At 35.7% G+C, this 20,027-nt stretch overlaps 1 protein-coding gene across 1 annotated transcript in view; it reads left to right on the forward strand.

Moving 5' to 3' along the window:
- The window catches only part of Cd99l2 (CD99 molecule like 2), a 109,733-nt gene that overhangs the window by 65,725 nt on the left and 23,981 nt on the right, over positions 1 to 20,027 (forward strand). The window contains exon 3 of the mRNA XM_026403521.2: positions 6,010 to 6,081. Coding sequence (XP_026259306.1) covers positions 6,010 to 6,081 — 72 coding nt within the window. The remainder of the gene's footprint in view (positions 1 to 6,009; positions 6,082 to 20,027) is intronic.

Consider the following 20,027-nt stretch of genomic DNA (forward strand, 5'->3'; position numbering starts at 1 on the left):
AACTCGTGATCCTTCTGCCTTAGCCTCCAGAGCTGATGGGGGGTATGTGTCACTGCACCTGGCTGCATATCATCTGCCCAGGTTTTAAAAGCCATCTTAATGGCATTAGGTGGAGCCTTGTTGTTTTCATTTGCATTTCACTGAAGATTGAATCTTCATGCATAGATCAAGTAGGATTTGTAAAGATTTCTCCCATTTTATAGGTTCTTTTAACTTTCTTTATGATGTCCTTTAGATGTACAAAAGTTTTTTTTTTTTTAATTTTGATGAAGTTTAATTTACCTGTTTTTTGTTTTTAAAAAATTGAATTAACATGTATACATATTTATAGGGTATATTACAATAAATCAGTACATGTTATAAAATTTATAGTGATCAAATCAGGATAATAGCATTTGCATCTAAAACATTTATCTTGTTTTGGTACTGGGGATTGAACCCAGGGGCACTTAACCACTGAACCACATCCCCAGCCCTTTTTTAAAACATTTTATTTAGAGACAGGGTCTCACTGAGTTACTTACAGCCTCAGTAAGTTACTCAGTAACTCAGTAAGTTACTCAGTAAGTTACTGAGGCTGGCTTTGAACTCATGATCCTCCTGCCTTAGCCTCCTGAGCTGCTGGGATTACAGGCATGCATCACTGCACCTGGCTTAAAACATTTATCTTTATGTACATTAGAAACTTGGGTCTCTTCTAGTTATTTGTCATAGACTATAGTTACCCTTTTGTGCCATAGGACACCTGAACTAATTCTTACTATATCTTTGTACTTGTTTAACCTCTCATTTTCTCATTTGTTGCTCATGCTTTGGCTGTTAAAGTATCCATTGCCTAATTGAAGGTCATGAAGATTTACTCCTGTGTTTTCTTCTAAGAGTTTCATGGTTTTAGCTCTTACATTTAGGTCTTTGATCCATTTTAAGTTAATTTTTATATATGATATAAGGGCCTGCAGGTTAATTTGGGAAATTTTGCCAGGTTAACAATATTGACTCTTCTGGTATTTTATTCTATTTTTAGGTCATCTTTAATTTTTTTCTTATTTATGTTTTATAGCTTTTAGTGTATATGTCCTTACACTTCCTTGGTTAAAGTTATTTCTATGAGTTTTCTTAATTGTTATTATAAATGGAATTAAGTTCTTATTTTCCTTCCTGAATTGATCATTGCTAGTGTATAGGAATACAACTGATTTTAATTTTATTTTTTGCCCTTTCTTTCACAGAATAGGACTTTTTAAATTATTTTTTATTCTAATTTGTAAAACAGGACTTTTTTTAAAGCAGCAAAACTAAAGATTACTTTGATTATAATAGGTTCACATATAAAAGGTAAATAAAATTAGAAGCAAGATTTTCATAAAGAGTTAAAAATAGAGGTATTAACTTCTGTTTATTAATGCATATTGTATGAATTGATTTGTATTTTGCAACTTTGCTGAGCTCACTTATTAATTAGCTTAATCATTTTAACATATTTTTATGTAGATTCTTTAGGGTTTTCTTTTTTAAAAAAATATTTATTTTTTAGTTGTAGTTGGACACAACACCTTTATTTCACTTGTTTATTTTTTTTATGTGGTGCGGAGGATCGAACCTAGTGGTAGAGCGCTTGCCTCACATGTGTGAGACCCTGGATTTTTAAAATTTAATTTAATTTTTTTTAGTTGTAGATGGACACAATACCTTTATTTTATTTATTTACTTTTACTTGGTGCTGAGGATCGAACCCAGTGCTTCACACGTGTTAGGCGAGGCTCTACCACCGAGCCACAACCCCAGCCCAGATTCTTTACAGTTTTCTATAGGTAAGATTGTCATTTGTTTTTAGAAACAGTTGGAGTTAGTTATTTTCAATATGGATGATGGGCTTTTTTTTTAAATCTTAACTAATGGCCCTGGATAGAACTTTTACTATAATGTTGAATATAAGTGATGAGAATGGACAGTCTTGTCTTGTGACTGTTTCTAGGAGGAAAGTTTTCAGTATTTAACATTTAGCTTATGCATTCATTTATAAATTCTTTATAGATGCCTTTATCAAGTTGAGAGAATCCCCTTTTATTTATAGTTTATTGAATGTTTTGTCATGAAACAGTGTTGACTTTCATCAGATGCCTTTACCATATCTAGTGAGATGATCGTGTGTTTTTTTCAATTCTATCACTATAGAACATTACCTTAACTGATTTTATTATGTTATGCCACCCTTGTGTTCCTGTTTCCTCTTGGTCATCATGTGTAATCCTAATATACTACTAGATTTGGTTTACTTGTATTTTGTTGAGAATTTTTGCCTTTGTATCTATAAGGGTTCTAGGTCTGTAGATTTATTGTGGTGTATTTGTCTGACTTGGGTATTGTGGTACTACTGGTTTCATAGAATGACCTAGGGAATATTCCCTTCTCTTGTATTTTTTGGAAGTTTGAGAACAAATTTATAAATTTCTGAGCACTGCTTTCATTAAAACACAAAAGTTTTAATATGTTTTCATTTTTGTTCTTAAAGTATTTTTATAATTTCCCTTTTGAATTTTTCCTGGACCTATTTTTCGTTATCCAGAACTGTGCTCTTTAATTTCCATATAATTGTTAATTTCCCAAATGCCCTTCTGTTATTGATTTCTAATTTTATTCCATTATGTTTGAAGAACATAATTCATATTATTTCAATCCATAATTCATATGATTTCATTTGAGACAGTGCTGGGGATGGAGCTCAGTGGTAAAGCACTTTTCTAGCATGTGCAAGGCCCTGGGTTTGATTCCCAGCACCACAAAAAATTTATTGAGGCTTGTTTTGTCATTTAGATAAGGTTGGTCTTGGAAAATGTTTCATATACACTTGAGGAAATGTATGTTCTGTTCCCAGTTGGTTTATTTCATGATAACTACTAGGTCTATTTAGTTTATACAGTTGTTCAAGTCCTTTCTTAAAACTGGTTATTTTAGTTATAGATGACAGTGCAATCTATTTGATATACTTATACAAGGATGGAATATATCTTATTCTAATTAGGATTTTCTTTTTCGGCCTCATTGTTGCTTCTATAATTGAAAAGAGTGTATTGAAATCTCTGTTAATGTTAAATTATCTAGTCTTCCTTTCGGTATTATCGTATTTTGCTTCATGCATTTTGAGATGGTTTTAGGTGCATATATATTTAAGATTATTTTATCTCTCTGTTGAATTCACCCTGTAATCACTACAAATGTCAATCTGACTCTGAAAATACTTTTGGTATTAGTACAGCTACACTAGCTCTCTTACTATTGTTTATGCAATATATCCTTTTCCATTCTTTTCTCACAACTTATTTCTATTTTTGTTGTTTGTTTTCTAAGTAAAGTACTTAGAAAACAAACAACAAAGTACTTGCTGTATACAAAGCTGAACTTGTTTTGTGTCTGCCTTTCACATTACTCTACTTCTTTCTTTCCTATTCTTTTCTTTGTTCCAATCAGTTATACATGACAGCAGAATGCATTTTGATTCATTGTACACAAACGGAGAACAACTTTTCCTTTCTCTTGTTGTACATGATGTAGATTTGCACCATATGTGCAGTCATATATGTATTTAGGGTATTGATGTCCATTTTATTCCACCATCTTTTCCTGCCCCCATGCCACCTCCCCTCCCCCTCCCCATTGCCCAATCAAAATTTCTACATTCTTCCCATGCACCCCCCCCCCCATTATGGATCAGCATCCACTTACCAGAGAGAACATTCAGCTTTTGTTTTTTTTAGGATTTGCTTACTTTGCTTAGCATGATCTTCTCCAATTCCATCAATTTACCTCAAATATCATAATTTTATTCTCTTTTAATGCTGAGTAATATTTCATTGTGTATATATATCACAGTTTCTTTATCCATTCTTTGATTGATTGAAAGGCATCTAGATTGTTTCCACAGTTTAGCTGTTGTGAATTGAGCCACTATAAATATTGATATGGTTGTGTCACTATAAAACTAGACATGTAGACCAATGGTACAGAATGGAAGACACAGAGACAAACACACACAAATACAGTTATCTCATACTATACAAAGGCGCTGAAAACATACACTGATGGAAAGACAGCCTCTTTAACAAATGGTGCTGGGAAAACTAGAAATCTGTATGCATCAAAATTGAATTAAACCCCTATCTCTCACCATGCACAAAACTCAACTCAAAGTGGATCAAGGACCTGGGAATTAGACCAAAGACTCTGTGCCTAATAGAAGAAAAAGTAGGTCCAAATCTCCATCATATTGGATTAGGTCCTGATGTCCTTAACAAGACTTCTAAACTACAAAAAGTAAAATCAAGAATCAATAAATGGGATGGATTCAAACTAAAAAGCTTCATCTCAGCAAAGGAAACAATATGAAAAGAGAGTTCACAGACCAGGAGAACATCTTTACTACATGCATATCAGATAGAGCACTGATTTCCTCTACTTCTTTTTAAAAATTCATTTATTTATTCTAATTTGTTATATATGACAGCAGAATGCATTTCAATTCATAGAATATGTATAGAGCACAATTTTTCATGTCTCTCGTTGTACAGAGTCACTCGGTTCATATCTTCATACATGTACTTGGGGTAATGATGTCCATCTCATTCTACCATTCTACTCCCTCCCTTCTCCTCCCTCCCTCCCCATTGACTTATCCAAAGTTCCTCCATTCCTCCCATGCTCCCCCTTCCTTCCCCACTATGGATCAGCATCCTCATATCAGAGAAAACATTCAGCATTTGTTTTTTTGGGATTGGCTAACTTCACTTAGCATAATATTCTCCAACTCCATCCATTTACCTGCAAATGCCATGATTTTATTCTCTTTTAATGCTGAGTAATATTCCATTGTGTATATAGTATACCACAGTTTCTTTATCCATTCATCTACTGAGGGGTATTTAGGTTGATTCCACAATTTAGCTATTGTGAATTGAACTACTGTGAATTGAGCGTCACTATAGTATGCTGTTTTTAAGTTCTTTGGGTATAAACAGAGGAGTGGGATAGCTGGGTGAAATGGTGGTCCTATTCCAAGTTTTCCAAGGAATCTCCATACTGCTTTTCAGATTGGTTGTACCAATTTGCAGTCCCACCAGCAATTTATGAGTGTGCCTTTCTCTCCACATCCTCACCAACACTTATTATTGTTTGTATTCTTAATAGCTGCCATTCTGACGGGAGTGAAATGAAATCTTAGACTAGTTGCTAGAGATGTTGAACATTTTTTCATATATTCATTGATTGTATATCATCTTCTGAGAAGTGCCTGTTCAGTTCCTTGGCCCATTTATTGATTGCATTATTTATTTATTTATTTTTTTGGTGTTCAGATTTTTGAGCTCTATATATTCTAGAGATTAGTGCTCTATCTAATGTGTGTGCATGTGGTAAAAATTTGCTGCCATTCTGTAGGCTCTCTATTCACCTCACTGATTGTTTCTTTTCCTCTTCTTCTTTTGACAGTAGGGAAACAGGCATCATAGTTTTGATTTCTGTGAAAAGAAATTATTGGAAAATTTATGCACATCATGTAATTCTTGTGAATGATATAAATAATTTTAAAATCCTAATATTTCTAATGGTAAGCATACTTAATAAAATATTTCATTCATGTGTTTTGACTATTTTCTTTTAAAAAATATATATGTTACTTGTAGATGGACACAATATCTTTATTATATTTATTTTTATGTGGTGCTGAGGATCAAACCCAGGGCCCTACGAGTGCAAGACAAGTGCTTTATCACTGAGCTACAACCTCAGCCCTTGACTACTTTCAATCTATGGAATACTTCCATATTTCACTAGGAACATAACCCCAGCTTGTCCCTGAGCAGTATTGTCTATGGTTAAAGTGCCAGGTTGACAGTGTAGAACAAAGGTTTGGTGCTCTCAGGGACTAATGCAAGGTTACTTACTGCAAGCCATGAAGTAGTTGCTGTGTTTGGTTACTAAATATGCTCTCCTTGATGTCCTTTCTACCCCTTCTAGAGAGATGGGACCACCTCACCACTACTACAACCAGGAGGCCAGGAACAACCAGAGCTCCAGCATATCCTGCAGGTAACTGGCTGCTCTGAGGATGGCAGTAATTAGGGCCCTGGTGGACCCCCTTGGAGCACTGCCCAAATAAGCTAAGTGTACATTTTTCCCCATGTGTGCAAAGTCAACCAAGGCTTTTGTCTAAAAACTGGGTTTAACTTAGTAAAGTGTGCATACCTAGCTGATCATTGGGCTTTCTGTGTGTTTTATGAAAAGTTCTGCCATGGAAATTTTACAGAAAAAAATGCATTTGTATTTCTTCCCTTATTCAACCATTTAATTTTCTAAAATCAGAGAAAATGTATTTGTAATTGGTTAGGCTTTATGAAGCCCATCAGACTTTTTTTTTTTTTTTTTCAGGCAGAGAGAACATTTTGTAATGGGATTTATTTTATGGGCTTACCTTTTAGGAAAGGATTTTGGAACTCAGTATTTCTGTAATGACTCTTTCCTGTAATTGTTTGAACCTTTCTTTAGTTGGACCATTTTGCCATTTGGACATCTTCAGTGATTTAAAGAAAAGCTTGGCTTTGGGGATCACAGACTTAGTCACTGCCTCCATTGATAACTTGTTTACAGTACTTTCAGGAGACATGCTGATACCTTCCATTCAGTGGAGAGCTACTTTCCTTTCAAAGAGACAGTGACGATCTAAGAGAGTCACTGCATGAGTTAACATCATGTCTTCACATTTCCAGATTCAAAGGGGTATTTTGTGACCATGTGGTCTTGTTTTTTTTTTTTTTTTTGGTACAAGGGATTGAACCCAGGACACTCAACCACTGAGCCACAAGAGCCTCACTGCTGAGGCTGGCTGTAAACTCCCGCTCCTTCAGCGTCGGCCTCCCGAGCCACAGGGATTACAGGTGTGCACCACCACACCTGGCTGTGTCCCCCCCCCCTTTTTTTTCCATGTCCTTAGTCAGTTTAATTTTAAGTATTATTTGTATATTGGTACTGGAGAGGGAATCCATGGTCTTGCACATGCTAAGCAAGCAATCTACTGTTTTTTTTTTTTTTTCCGTGTGTTCTTTTTTTATTTTTTTAATTTTTTTAATTTTTTTTATTGTTGGTCGTTCAAAACATTGCATAGTTCTTAATACATCATATTTCACAGTTTGATTCAAGTGGGTTATGAACTCCCAATTTTACCCCGTATACAGATTGCTGTATCACATCAGTTACCCTTCCATTGATTGACTGTGTCCCCCCTTTTAATTGTCCAGTTCATGGACTTTGCACATCTGGTTTTGAATCTTGGTTAATGCCTGCAATCAGTGAGTATGCCATTAAAATGATCCACCTGCTGGCCAAAGCAAAGCATCTGTAAGAATCTAAATTAATTTCAACATCAGTATACTGCAGAATCAGAAAGTAGGAACTTGCTCCATCCTGTGGGTATTTTCATTATCAGTGTCTGTATACAGAGATTTCATTTTCAGTTTCTATTTTCTTAACTCATTGTTAGTGCTGATCAGTTGAATCCATGGGTGTTGTTTTGCTTTTTTTGGAGTCTTGCACCCCATTGTTAATCACTTGCTTGTTTCCTTTATGTTTGGAAAGGTGATTTTGATTTGTCTGATGCTTTGGGTGATCGAGATGATGGCCATAGGAAACCAAGTGCAGGGGGAAGAGATAACTCTTAACTGGTTGGAACCACTGGCCTGTGGCATAGCTCCATGCAGGATTCTGCCCTGTGTCCCAGTGATCCTCTTGTGAAACTAGGACACTTCAAATACCAAGAGAACCCTAATATACAATCATGCCCCAACAATTTAGTCTTAGTATTTCCTAAACTATTGATCTTTGTTTCTCTCTCTCTCTATATATATATATTTTGTACTTGTACACAATATCTTTATTATTTATCTATCTATCTATCTATCTATCTATCTATCTATCTATCTATTTATTTATTTATTTATATGTGGTGCGGAGGATCGAACCCAGGGCCTTGCACATGTGAGGCGAGCTCTCTACCACTGAGCCATAACCCCAGCCTCGATCTTTGTTTTTTTTTTTTTTTTACTTTTTTTTTGTAGTTGTAGATGAATAGCATATCTTTTTTTTATTTGTTTATTTTTATGCAGTGCTAAGGGTCAAACCCAGTGCTTCACACATGCTAGGCAAGTGCTCTGCCACTGAGCCACAACCCCAGCCTAATTATTGATCTTAAGAGCTTTTGTTAACATGGATCATTATGAATCAATATGTATCATCTAAGAACTTAAACTAAAAAAAACAACTATTAACCAATCCATGTAAATGACATTAAAAACCATACATAATAACATAAATTGGAGTTTTTTGTTTTTCTTACTATTGAGTTTTGAGATCTCTTTAAGTATTCTAGACACAAGTCTTCAGTCAGAAGTGTTTTGCAAATGTTTTTTCCTATTTTGTAGCTTATCTTTTCAATCTTTTAACAAGGACTTTTGTAGAGCAGACATTTTAAATTTTGATGATATCCAGCATATCAGCTTTTCCTTTTATGGATAATACTTTTTTAAATCATTTTGTTAGTTGTCAATGGACCTTTATGTTTTATTTATTTACATGTGGTGCTGAGATTCAAACCCAGTGCCTCACACATGCTGGGCAAGTGCTCTACCACTGAGCCACAACCTCAGCCCTGGATTATGCTTTTGATACCATGTCTAAGAACTAGGACTCTTTGTCTATTCCCAGGTTCCATCGATTTTCTGTTTTTTTTCCCGTGCATATGAATTTCTAATTACTCCCAACACCATTATTTAAAAGACTATTCCTTCATTGAACTGCTTTTGATCCTTTAAAAATTAAATGGAATATAACTCTTTTTTTGTTGGATTTGACGTGCTGGTATTTTTTGTAGATTTTTGCATCTGTATTCATAATAGAGGTCTGCAGTTTTTCTTAAGATGTCTTTGTCTGGTTTTGGCATTAGAGTTATGCTAGTCTCGTTGAATGAATTTGAAAGTATATCTTCTGTTTTCTGGAAGACTTGTAGAAAGATTGCTATTTGTCCTTTAAATGTTTTGTACAATTCACCAGTGAAGCCATATGGTCCTGGGCTTTTATTCATTAAAGTTTTTGATAATTAGTTTTATTTACTTGATTTTTTTTGTGGTGCTGATGATTGAACCCAGGGTCTAATGCACGCTAGGCAAGCTTTCTACCATTGAGCCATATCCCCAGCCCCTAGTTCTGTTTACTTGTCTATTCAGACTTTATATTTCTCCCTGAGTTATTTTCAGTAGTGTGTATCTTTCAAGATTTTGTGCATTTCATTTAGGCTACCAATTTATTGGCATACTTTTGTTAATAGTATTCCCTTTTTATAATCATTTTTATTTATTTTAGTCAGTAGTGATGTTTGCAAATTCCCCTAATTTTTTCTGTCATTATTTTTCATTATTTATTTCTCCTTTTACCTCTACCACTTTTTGATTCATGTATTTTGAGTGTTTCAGTGCTTCCAAATTTAAAAATATTATGTCTTCCAGGTGTGTTCATCCTCTTATCAATGTGTTATACCTTTCCTTTTTTCTAATTTCTTGGCTATGCCATCCTTTTTTTTTTTTCCTTTTTGATACTGGGGATTGAACTCAGGAGTACTCAACCACTGAGCCACATCCCCAGCCTTTTTTTCTTTTGTATTGATTACATTTGTATTGTTTACTTTTCTTGAGTCACCTATTATACTTGGGTGTGCAACAGAAGTTCTCTAAGCACCTTCTCATTTCATCACATGGAATGTTAAAAAGATGTGTATTCAAGGTTGAGTTCTAATAAATGTTTTCTGCTCCAATTACCATAAGTTTAGTGAATTAAAATGATTTTGTATTCACTTCATTCTCATTTGCCTAGGATCAGGAATGTGGCACCTATTTAGCTGGATCCTCTGCTTAGTGTCCCCTTGCAAAGGTGCAATCCAGATGTCAGCTGGGGCTAGGGTGTCATCTGAAGTCTGACGTCATGTCAGTTTCCTATTTCTGCTATAAATCAATGACCATAAACTCGGCTTTTTAAACAATTCAAATTTATCTTATAATAATTGAGATTATTAATTCAAAATGGGTCATGCTGGACTATGCTAAAGGAGCTAGCAAAGCTACATTTCTTTTGAGACTCTAGGGGAGAATCTGTTTCCTTCCCTTTTCCTATGTGTACAATCACCTGTATTCTTTGGCTTGTGGCTACTTCCTCCATTTTCAAGGCCAGTTGAGTAGCATAGTCAAGCTTTCTGAGTCCCATTCCTGCTTCCATTATCACATCTCCTCTGCCTCTCCTTCCTGTCTCTCCTTGCAGAGGCCCTTATGATTACATTGGCCCTGACCAGATAATCTCCCTGTGTCAAGGGCCTTAGATTAATCACATCTGCAAAGCCCCTTTCCTTGTGTAAGGTAACATGTTTAAAGATTCATAATTGTTAACAGAATTCATTTCCATGAAACTGTGAAACTCACAGTTGCATATTTCTTCAAGATCAGCACAAGAGTGAGAGGTTCTGCTGTCTGTGGTATCATTCAGAGAAGGCCTAAGCCCACTTTTCAAGAGCTCACCTGATTATGTCCAAATTACCTAGAATATTCTCCCATTTAAGTAATCTAAAGTCACATTGCAAAATCTATTGACCTCTTCCACGTTAAAACTTCATCATGACAGTGCCATCCAGCCTGGGCCTGGGTCCTTCCCACACTCAAGGAATGAAAATTATATAGAGTGTAGGAATCTTTGTGGCTATCTGAGAATTCTGCCTACCAGGTTCATCTAGGACTTTCTTAAGTGAAACAGGCATTCTTTCTGGACTGCCATTGTGTAGTGATGAGTAGTCTCATGACATCTTGGGCCTTGCTGCATGCCAAGGGCTGGCAAGTTTACTCACCATTACTTTTGTATCACAGTGTAAATGCTGATCTAGTAAAAAGGGCAACAAACATTTGAGGGTGATTATGAAAATAGTTATGGCCTCCTAGACCCCCTGGGGGACCATGGGGCCACTGTCCTTTGAGAGGATGACTTTATGAAGTTATGTGGTATCAGAATGTTTTCCTTTGAGTTAGTGATCTGGTCAGTATTGGCATGCAGTGAGCATGTATGCTGGTGCTGTGGCAGGCAGGAAGCTTGGTTTAGATGTTATACCAAGTTGTTCCTGTACAGTTTCATTTCTGTAGATGGTAATATGCTTCCAGTCTTTGGGGAGGGCACTTTTAATAAACTCTTTGAATGAGCAGTTCTACTTCAAAGTGCTTTCCCCTCCAGGTACATTTATACATATACATGTACACAGAGGTACATTTGAAATGATGTTTGTGACTTGTGTAACAGACCCAAATTTAACACCCTCAAATCCCACTACTGAAATAGATAAATTCTAAACCATTCATACTATGAATATGAATAGTAAGGTAGGTTTCTGGAACTGACTGACACAAATAAAGCAAGCCCCAGAACAATGAATGAATTTCTATCATATAAAATTAGATGTGAACATAGGGACACATTCAGAGCAGCCTCCTCTGGGGATAGACTTGAGGCTGGCTTTGTTATTTCTTATAGTTCTGTGCCATTGGTAAAATGTATTTTTAACACACAGTATGTATTACCTTTATAACAAATTTAAACTTTAAAATTGAAGCTGTTTTTACTAAAGAAGAACTCTAGGTGTCAGAATTGGAAAGAACCTTAGTACTCACGTCCTCCCTCTCATTATTCATGTGAGAGGGACTTGTTCAAGGTCATGCTGCAAGCCAGTGGACACATGGACTGGATATTCTGACTGTATCTGGAGGGTCTTTTCTTCTGTAACATGTTGCCATGAGAAGTGTTTGTACAGAGCAGTACTGGTGACACTGTAAGTAATTTCAGGGTTGTGGTTGGCCAGAGTAGCCATGGGTTCCTTATACATTTTGAATATTAACCCCTTATCAGATATATACTTTGAAAATATACTCTTCTATTCTGCACATTATCTCTTCATTCTCTTTCTTTCTAACCTGGGGTGCTTTACCACTGACTTAGGTCCCTAACCCTCTTTATTTTTTATTTTTTTAAAAATATATTTTTTATTTATATGTGGTGCTGAGGATCAAACCCAGTGCCTAAGCACTCTACCACTGAGCTATAACACCAGCCCCTATTTTTGATTTTGAGATAGGGTCTCAGTAAGGTAGTGAGACTGGCTTTGAATTTGCCATCTTCCTGCCTTAGCCTCCCCAGTCACTGGGATTACAGGCATGTGCTACCACCCATGGCTAGAAGTGCATTTTAAAACTTAAATTTCCAGGGTTGGAGGTGTAGCTCAGTGGCAGAGCTCTGGCTTAGCATGCACAAGGCCCTGGGTTTAATCCCTATACTGCAAATAGATAAGTATATAAAATTTCCAAACATATGGAATACAATATTACTTTGGTCATTGATTTGTGATTTTATTCTATTGCAGCTCAAGAACATGGACTGTATGATACCAATTCTTTTTCTGTTTGTTGAGACTTGTTTTGTAGCCTAGAACGTGGTGACAAATGTTTTGTTAAAAGTTTAAGGTGAACTGGAAAAGAATGTGTAGTCTCTAATTTGGGGATGTCCATGAACTCAGGCTTATTCAATTTTTCTATATTCTTACTCTTTTTTGTCTTCTTGAATTTTCAATTCCAGTGAAAGGTGGAGTCATTTATTGTGGAGTTTGCTAATTATTGAAGTTTTACTTTTACTGCTACTTTTTTGTGTTTATATTCATCTGAGACCCTATTATTAGGTAAATGCACACAAGACCAGAATGTTTAACACTTCTCAATGAATTATTTCTCCTTAGGCAGTCATCCCTTTAGTCCCTAATAATTATTTTGGCTCTGAACCTGACTTTGTTCAACATTACCTTCTCTCCACTGGCTTCCTTTGGGGCAGTATTTGCCAGGTATGTTTCTTTTCATCTTTGTCAATTGGGGTTCGGTGGCAGACCACAGATCTATTCTAGCTATATAAGTTGATTTTTTAAAGAGATTTATTATCAGGTGAGGGTGAATTCCATAATCCAGGGAACAGAACAAATCCTAACTTCAAAATGCCATAGAAATGCAGCCTTATCCTCTACTCCAACCTGAGTCCAAGTATCTGCTCCCAGGCTGTCTACACTGCAACTTTAAGCATCACCTGGCTTAACTCTTCATTCTTGATGGCTCTTCAGAATTTCTTAGTTGGATACAAACCCATTCATGTATTTTGCTTTTGTTTCCTATATTTTTTTGGATTGTATTCCAAAAATTCTTTGCCAAAAGCAATGTTTAGAAACTTTTCACCCATGTTTTTCTATAGCAATTTTAGAGTTTCAGTTCTTACATTTTAAATGTTTAATCTATTTTGAGTTGAATCAAATGAGATGAGGGTCCAGTTTCATTCTCCAGCATGTGGATTTTCACCTTTTCCAACATCATTTTTTATAAGAGTATCCTTTTGCCACTGTGAATTCATGGCAATTTAATTCAAGATCAATTGAACATAAATGTGTGAACTTATTCAGGCTTTCTATTCTGTCCCTTTGGTCTGTATTTCTGTTTTCATGTCAATACCATGCTGTTTTGATTACTGTTGCTCTGTAGTGTATTGAAATCTGTTGTGTGATGGTTCCAAATCTGGGCTTCTTTCTCAATATTGCATTGCTATCCACTGTTTGGTGTTTTCATACAAATTTTAAGCATCGCCTTTAGGATTTTTTCTAAACTCTGTGAAAAATGCTGTTGGAATTTGTATGGGGATTGCACTGAATCTATATATAGATCACTTTGGATAATATGGACATGTTAGCAGTGTTAATCCTCCTAGTCCATGAACATATCTTTCTACTACTGCATCTTCTTCAATTTCTTTGAGTAATGTTTTATAGTTCTCAGTATAAATATCTTTTAACTCCAGAGTTAAATTTATTCCCAATTTGTTGTTTTTATGTTATTGTAAATGGGATTTGTTTTGTTAAGATGTTTTTGAGAGTTTATCATTAAATATAAAAATGTTCGATTTTCTTATGTTAAGTTTGTATGCTGCAACTTTACTGAATTTGTTTATTTTAACAGCTTTTTAGTGGGTGGAGTCTTCAGATTTTTATTTCTATACATAAGATCCTGTCATCTACAGACACAACTGAACTTCTTCCTTTCAGATTGGGATGCCTAATTGCTCTGGTGAGGATTTCCAGTACTATATTGAATAGAAATGGTGAAAGTAAGAAAAGTGATCTTCTAAGAAAAGTGATCAGCTTTTTACTGTAGAGTATGATGCTAGCTGTTGGCTTGTCACACACAGACTTTATCATAAGTTTACAGTCCTTCTGTACTTAAAAACTTTTTTTTTAAATCAAAAGCATGTTGGATTTAGTCAGATGTGCTTTTTCTGTGCCTGTTGAGATGATTGTATGAAGGTACAACTTCATCTGATGTGATATACCACATTAATTGATTTAAGTGTATTGAGACATCATTGTATCCCACACATAAATCCAACTTGATCATGGTATATAATATTTTTAATGGACTATTGAATTCTGTTTGCTAGGACTTCATTAAGGATTTTTGTTTCTGTGTTAAGCAGGGATACTGGCCTGTACTTTTCTTGTGGTATTTTCTGGCTTTGGTAAGAGAGTGATGCTTGCCTCACTTGCTTTACACTCTTGATCCTTCTGCTTCAACCTCCCAAGTAGCTGGGATTACAGCTGTGTGCCACCATATCTGGCTGTTAGATTTTGGATCATTGATTCAATACTCTTATTTATAGTTGGCCTGTTCCAATTTTCTGCTTCTTCATGTTTCAGTCTTGATAAGCTGTATGTTTCTAGGAATTTATGCATTGTTCTAGGTTACCCGATTTTTGGTTCATAGTAATCTCCTATGATCTTTTATATTTCTATAGTATCAGTTGTAATGTCTCCTTTTTTCCTTGATAATTTTGAGAGCTCTCTTTCTTTGTTAGTGGAGCTAAAGGATTTTTAATCTTGTTTTATCTTTTCAAACAACTGTTAGGTTTGTTTGTGTGTGTGCTGGTTACTGAACCCAGGGTGTTGAACATGCTATGCTAAGCATGTGCTCTATCATTGAGTCATGCTCAATCTTCTATTGATCTTTTCTCTTGTTTTTTCTTGTCTCTATTTCTTTTTGTTTTTGTGGTAGTGGTGGGAGTGTTGAACCTAGAGCTTCATGCATACTAAGCTAGTGAACTACACCTTCAGCTATCTATGTTTCATTTATTTCTACTCTGATGTTTATAATTTCCTCCTTCCTGCTGACTTTGGCTTAGTTTGCATTTATTTTGTTAGTACCTTGAGCCATACATTAGGTTGTTTAAGATCTGCCCCCCACCACCCAGGTAAGCATTCCCCCTTAGAGCTTCTTTTGTTGCATCTCATAATTTTTGCTTTCTTTCTTTCTCTCCCTCTCCCTCTCCCTCCCCTCCCCTCCTCTCCCCGTCCCCCTCCCTCCCTCCCTCCCTCCCTCCTTCCTTCCTTCCTTCCTTCCTCCCTCCCTCCCTTCCTTCCTCCCTCCCTCTCCCTCTCCCTCCCTCTCCCTCTCCCTCCCCTGCCCCTCTCCTTCCTCCTTTTCCCTTCCTCTCTCCTTCTTTCTTATTTCCTTCTTTCTTTCCCACTGGGAGTGGAACCCAGGGCTTCATGTATTCTTTTTTTTTTTTTTTTTTAAAGAGAGAGAGAGGAGAGAGAGAGAGAATTTTTAATATTTATTTTTTAGTTCTCTGCGGACACAACATCTTTGTTGGTATGTGGTGCTGAGGATCAAACCCGGGCCGCACGCATGCCAGGCGAGCACGCTACCGCTTGAGCCACATCCCCAGCCCAAGGGCTTCATGTATTCTAGGCAAGTGCTCTACCACTGACGTACCCCTCTATTCCTTCGTCTCTATTACTTGATTTTCCTTTTCATTTCTCCTTTGACCCACTAGTTGTTTGGGACCATCTTGTTTAACTTCCACATGCTGGTGAATATTTCAATTTTCTTCTTGTAGTTCCTTATCATTGCATTTGGAAAAGCTACTTGCTGTCATTTAACGATTTCTCCTCTGAACTCTCTTGCATTGTTTCATACATGAGCTTTTGTGGGATACCTCATATCTAACCATACACATATTTAATTACTCTAGCACCTTTTGCTGAGAAGACTTTCTTACACTGGATTGCCTTTGCATGTTTATCAAAAATCATCTGGTGTATGTTGAGGTCTTCTTGAGTTCTCCATTCTGTTCTTTTGATCTGTATTCCTGTCTGTCCCTCAACCACTATCTCAATTAGTGTACCTATAAAATAAGTCTTAAGACTCGGTAGAGGGATTCTTCTCACTTCATTCTTTTTCAAGATTTTAAAAAGTTATTATAGGGCTTGTGCCTTTCCATATATATATTTTAGAATAACTTTGTCTATTTCTAGTAAAAAATCTTTCTGGATTTTAATAGATCAGTTTGAAGAGAGCTTTTTTTTTTTTTTTTTTAAATATTTGGCAGAATTCTCCAGTGAAACTACCAAGGCCTAGAGATTTGTTTTTGAAAACTTCCGTTTCAACTATAGCTATAGGAATATTCAGGTTGTATATTTCATCTACATTGAGTTTTTTCTTGTAGTAAACATATATAACATTAAGTCTTCTATTATAAGTATATATTTCAGTGCAACCATCATCACTATATGTTTCCAGAATTTTTCATTACCCCAAACATGAACTCATTTAAAAACAAACAAAAATCCATGGACTGGGAGGTAGCTTAGCAGCAAAGTATTTGCCTTGCATTCACAGAGCCCTAAGTTTGATTCCCACTCACCGCTCCCCAAAAAAAAGAAAGAAAGAAAAAATAATAATTCCACATTTCTTTTATCCGGATCCTCTGGTAACCTGTTTTACTTTCTGTCTTTAAGCATCTTCCCATTCTAGGTACATGCAAAAGGACAAATATTGTATGATTCTACTTATGTGAGATACCTAGCTAACTTCACTTAACATAATATTTTCAGGGTTTGTCTGTCATATCAGCATTTCATTCTTTTAAGGCTGAATAATATTTCATTGTATATGCCATGTTTTGTTTAACCATTCATATGTTGATATAAACTCGGATTCTTTCTACTTTTTAAATGTTGTAAATAATGCTGCTATAAACATTGGTGTGCAAGTGTCTGTTAGAGTCTCTACTTTGAGTTCATTTGTGTGTACACCTAGAAGTTGAATTGCTAGATCACATGGTAATTCTGTTTTTCATGTTTTAACGAACTGCCAAAATGTTTTCCACATTGGCTGTACTATTTTTATATTCCCATAAGCAACATACTAAGTTTCCAATTTCTTCATGTCTTCATCAGCACTTGTTATTCTTTATTTTTAATTTTTTAAAATTTTGAAAATAGCTACCTTAATACATGTGAAGTGGGATCTCTTTGCATTTTTTTTTTTTTGTGGTACTGGGGATTGAACCCAGGGGTGCTTATCCACTGAGCCACATCCCCACCTCTTTTTTATATTTTATTTAGAGACAGGGTCTCGCTAAGTTGCTAAGGCTGGCTTTGAACTCACAATTCCCCTGCCTCAGCCCCCCTAGCTGCTGGGATTACAGGCGTGCGCCACCGTGCCCAGCCTCATTGCAGTTTTGATTTGCATTTTTGGAATCTCTATTGATGCTGAGCATCTTTTCATGTCTTTATTAGGCATTTTAATGTCTTCTTAAAAGAGCTATCTAGTTAAATCCTTTTCCCGTTTTTAAAATCAGGTTGGTTGTTTTTTTTTGTTGTTGTTGTTGTTGTTGAGTTGTAGAAGTTTCTTACATAGTATGGATACTAATACTTTGTTATGTGTATGATTTGTAAATATTTTCTTCCATTCTTGTGAGTAATCTTTCTACTGTCTGAATAGTGTCCTTTGGATAAATTTTAAAAAATTTTCATGATGACCAATTCCCCCCCACATACTTTTTTTTTTTTTGCTTGCTGTACTTGTAGTGTCATGTTCAGGAAGTCATCACCAAAACTAATGCCATGAAAAATTTCCCAGTTGTTTTCTTGTAAGATTTTTTTAGCTCTCATATTTAGTCTTTGATCCTTTGAATTATTATTATTACTATTATTTGTAATGCTGAGGATTAAACCCAGAGGTGCTCTATCACTGACCTGCCTCTCTAGTCCTTTTCTTTCTTTCTTTTTTTTTTTTTTTATTTTGAGGCAGGGCTTTGCTAAGTTGCTGAGACTGGCCTCAAACTTGTGATCTTCCTACCTCAGTCTCCCAGGTACCAGGGATTACAGGTGTGTGCCACCATGTCCAGCTTGAATTAATTTTTTTATATGATGGAACTTCATTCCTCATTCTTTTGCATGTGATGTTCAATCCCAGCACCATTTGTTGAAGACAGTCCTTCACTTATTGAATGAATGGTCTTCGCATCCTTGTTGTAAATATGTTAATAATATATGGTAGGGTTTATTTGGGGGCACTTTGTTCTCTTGCATTGGTCTGTGACAGTTCTTATATGTCTATACCATGCTGTTTTGATAGCTACAACTTTGTAGTGAGTTTTGAGATCAGGAACTGTGATTCTACCAACTATGTTCTCCTTTTTCTAGACTGTTCTTGACTATTTGGAATTCCTTGAGATTCCATATGGATTTTAGGATGGATTTGTCTTTGTCTGCAAAAAAAAAAATGCCATTGGAATTTTAACAGAAATTGCACTAAATTCATAGCTCATCTTGGGCAGTCTGGTCATTTTAACAATATTAATTTTCTGATCCATGAATATGGGATTTGATTGTGTTTTGATAGTTGGTAGTTTTTGTGACATTGGTAAATTTTTCCAAATTGTCAAATACATGAGCATAAAGTTGTTCATAGCATTCCATTTTCCTTTTTAATGGCTACAGTTTGTCATCAGAGTTTATTTCATTTTTCAGGTTGATGTGTTTTCTCTTCTCTTTTTATAGTTATTAGTAAGACTATAGGTTTATCACTTAAATTTAGTTTTTCAAAGAACAACATTTTGGTTCATGACTTTCTATAAGTTTCCTATTTTCAATTTCATTGATTTCTTCTCTTGTGTTTACTATTTCTGTCTGCTTGCTTTGCTTTTGTTTTTCTACTATCTCAGGTTAAGAACTTGGGTTATTGATTTTAGGTCTTCATCTCTAATTTAAGCATTTAGTGCTATAAACTTCCCTCTGAATATTTTTTAGCTGCATTCTCTATATTTTGATATGTTGTATTTTCATTTTCCCATAGTTCTCTGTATTTCTAAATTTCTCCTTGAGTCATTTTTTTGGCTCTTATTTTATTTAGAAGTATGCTGTTTAACTTCCAGTATTTATGGATTGTCTTCTCTTTTTTTTTTCCTTTTTCTTCTTTGTATCTAGTTTGGATTCATATTGTCAGAGATACCTCTCTGTATAACTTTAATACTTTTAAGTTTGTTGAGGTTTTTATTTATTTATTTAGAAAGGGTCTTACTAAGTTGCCCAGACTGACCTCAAACTTGGATTTTCTTGTCTCAGCCTCCTGAGTAGCTGGAATTGCAGGCATGTACCACCACACCCACCGGAGGACCACATTTAATCTGCCAACTCATTGATGCTTCCCCCCCGCCCCGAAACATTGCTATTTCTCTCTGGTTGCTTGCTCTGGATGGCTCTATCAGTGCCTTTCTCCACTATTACCTTCAATAACAGGAACAATTATGGCCTTCTCTTCTGAAGTGCAAGAGAAGAGAATGTTGGAAAATGCCATGCTGTGGAATTGATGTGAAAGAAGTCCATATTTTTAAAGGACCTGGTTGCATCCAAAGACCTAATATTTCAGTAGTAACCACACTTGTATAAAATTGTATGTATATGTTGTAACGACTTTTAGTTAATAAGACACTTCCATACTTCACAGGGAATGTTACATTGGTCCATCCATGGCAGTTGTCTTTGGTTCAGGTCTGGCTGGCATTGGTGGAAACCAGGGTGAGGAGCTCTCAGGGAT

Source organism: Urocitellus parryii, chromosome X (assembly GCF_045843805.1).
Source record: "Urocitellus parryii isolate mUroPar1 chromosome X, mUroPar1.hap1, whole genome shotgun sequence".
Classification (NCBI taxonomy): domain Eukaryota; kingdom Metazoa; phylum Chordata; class Mammalia; order Rodentia; family Sciuridae; genus Urocitellus; species Urocitellus parryii.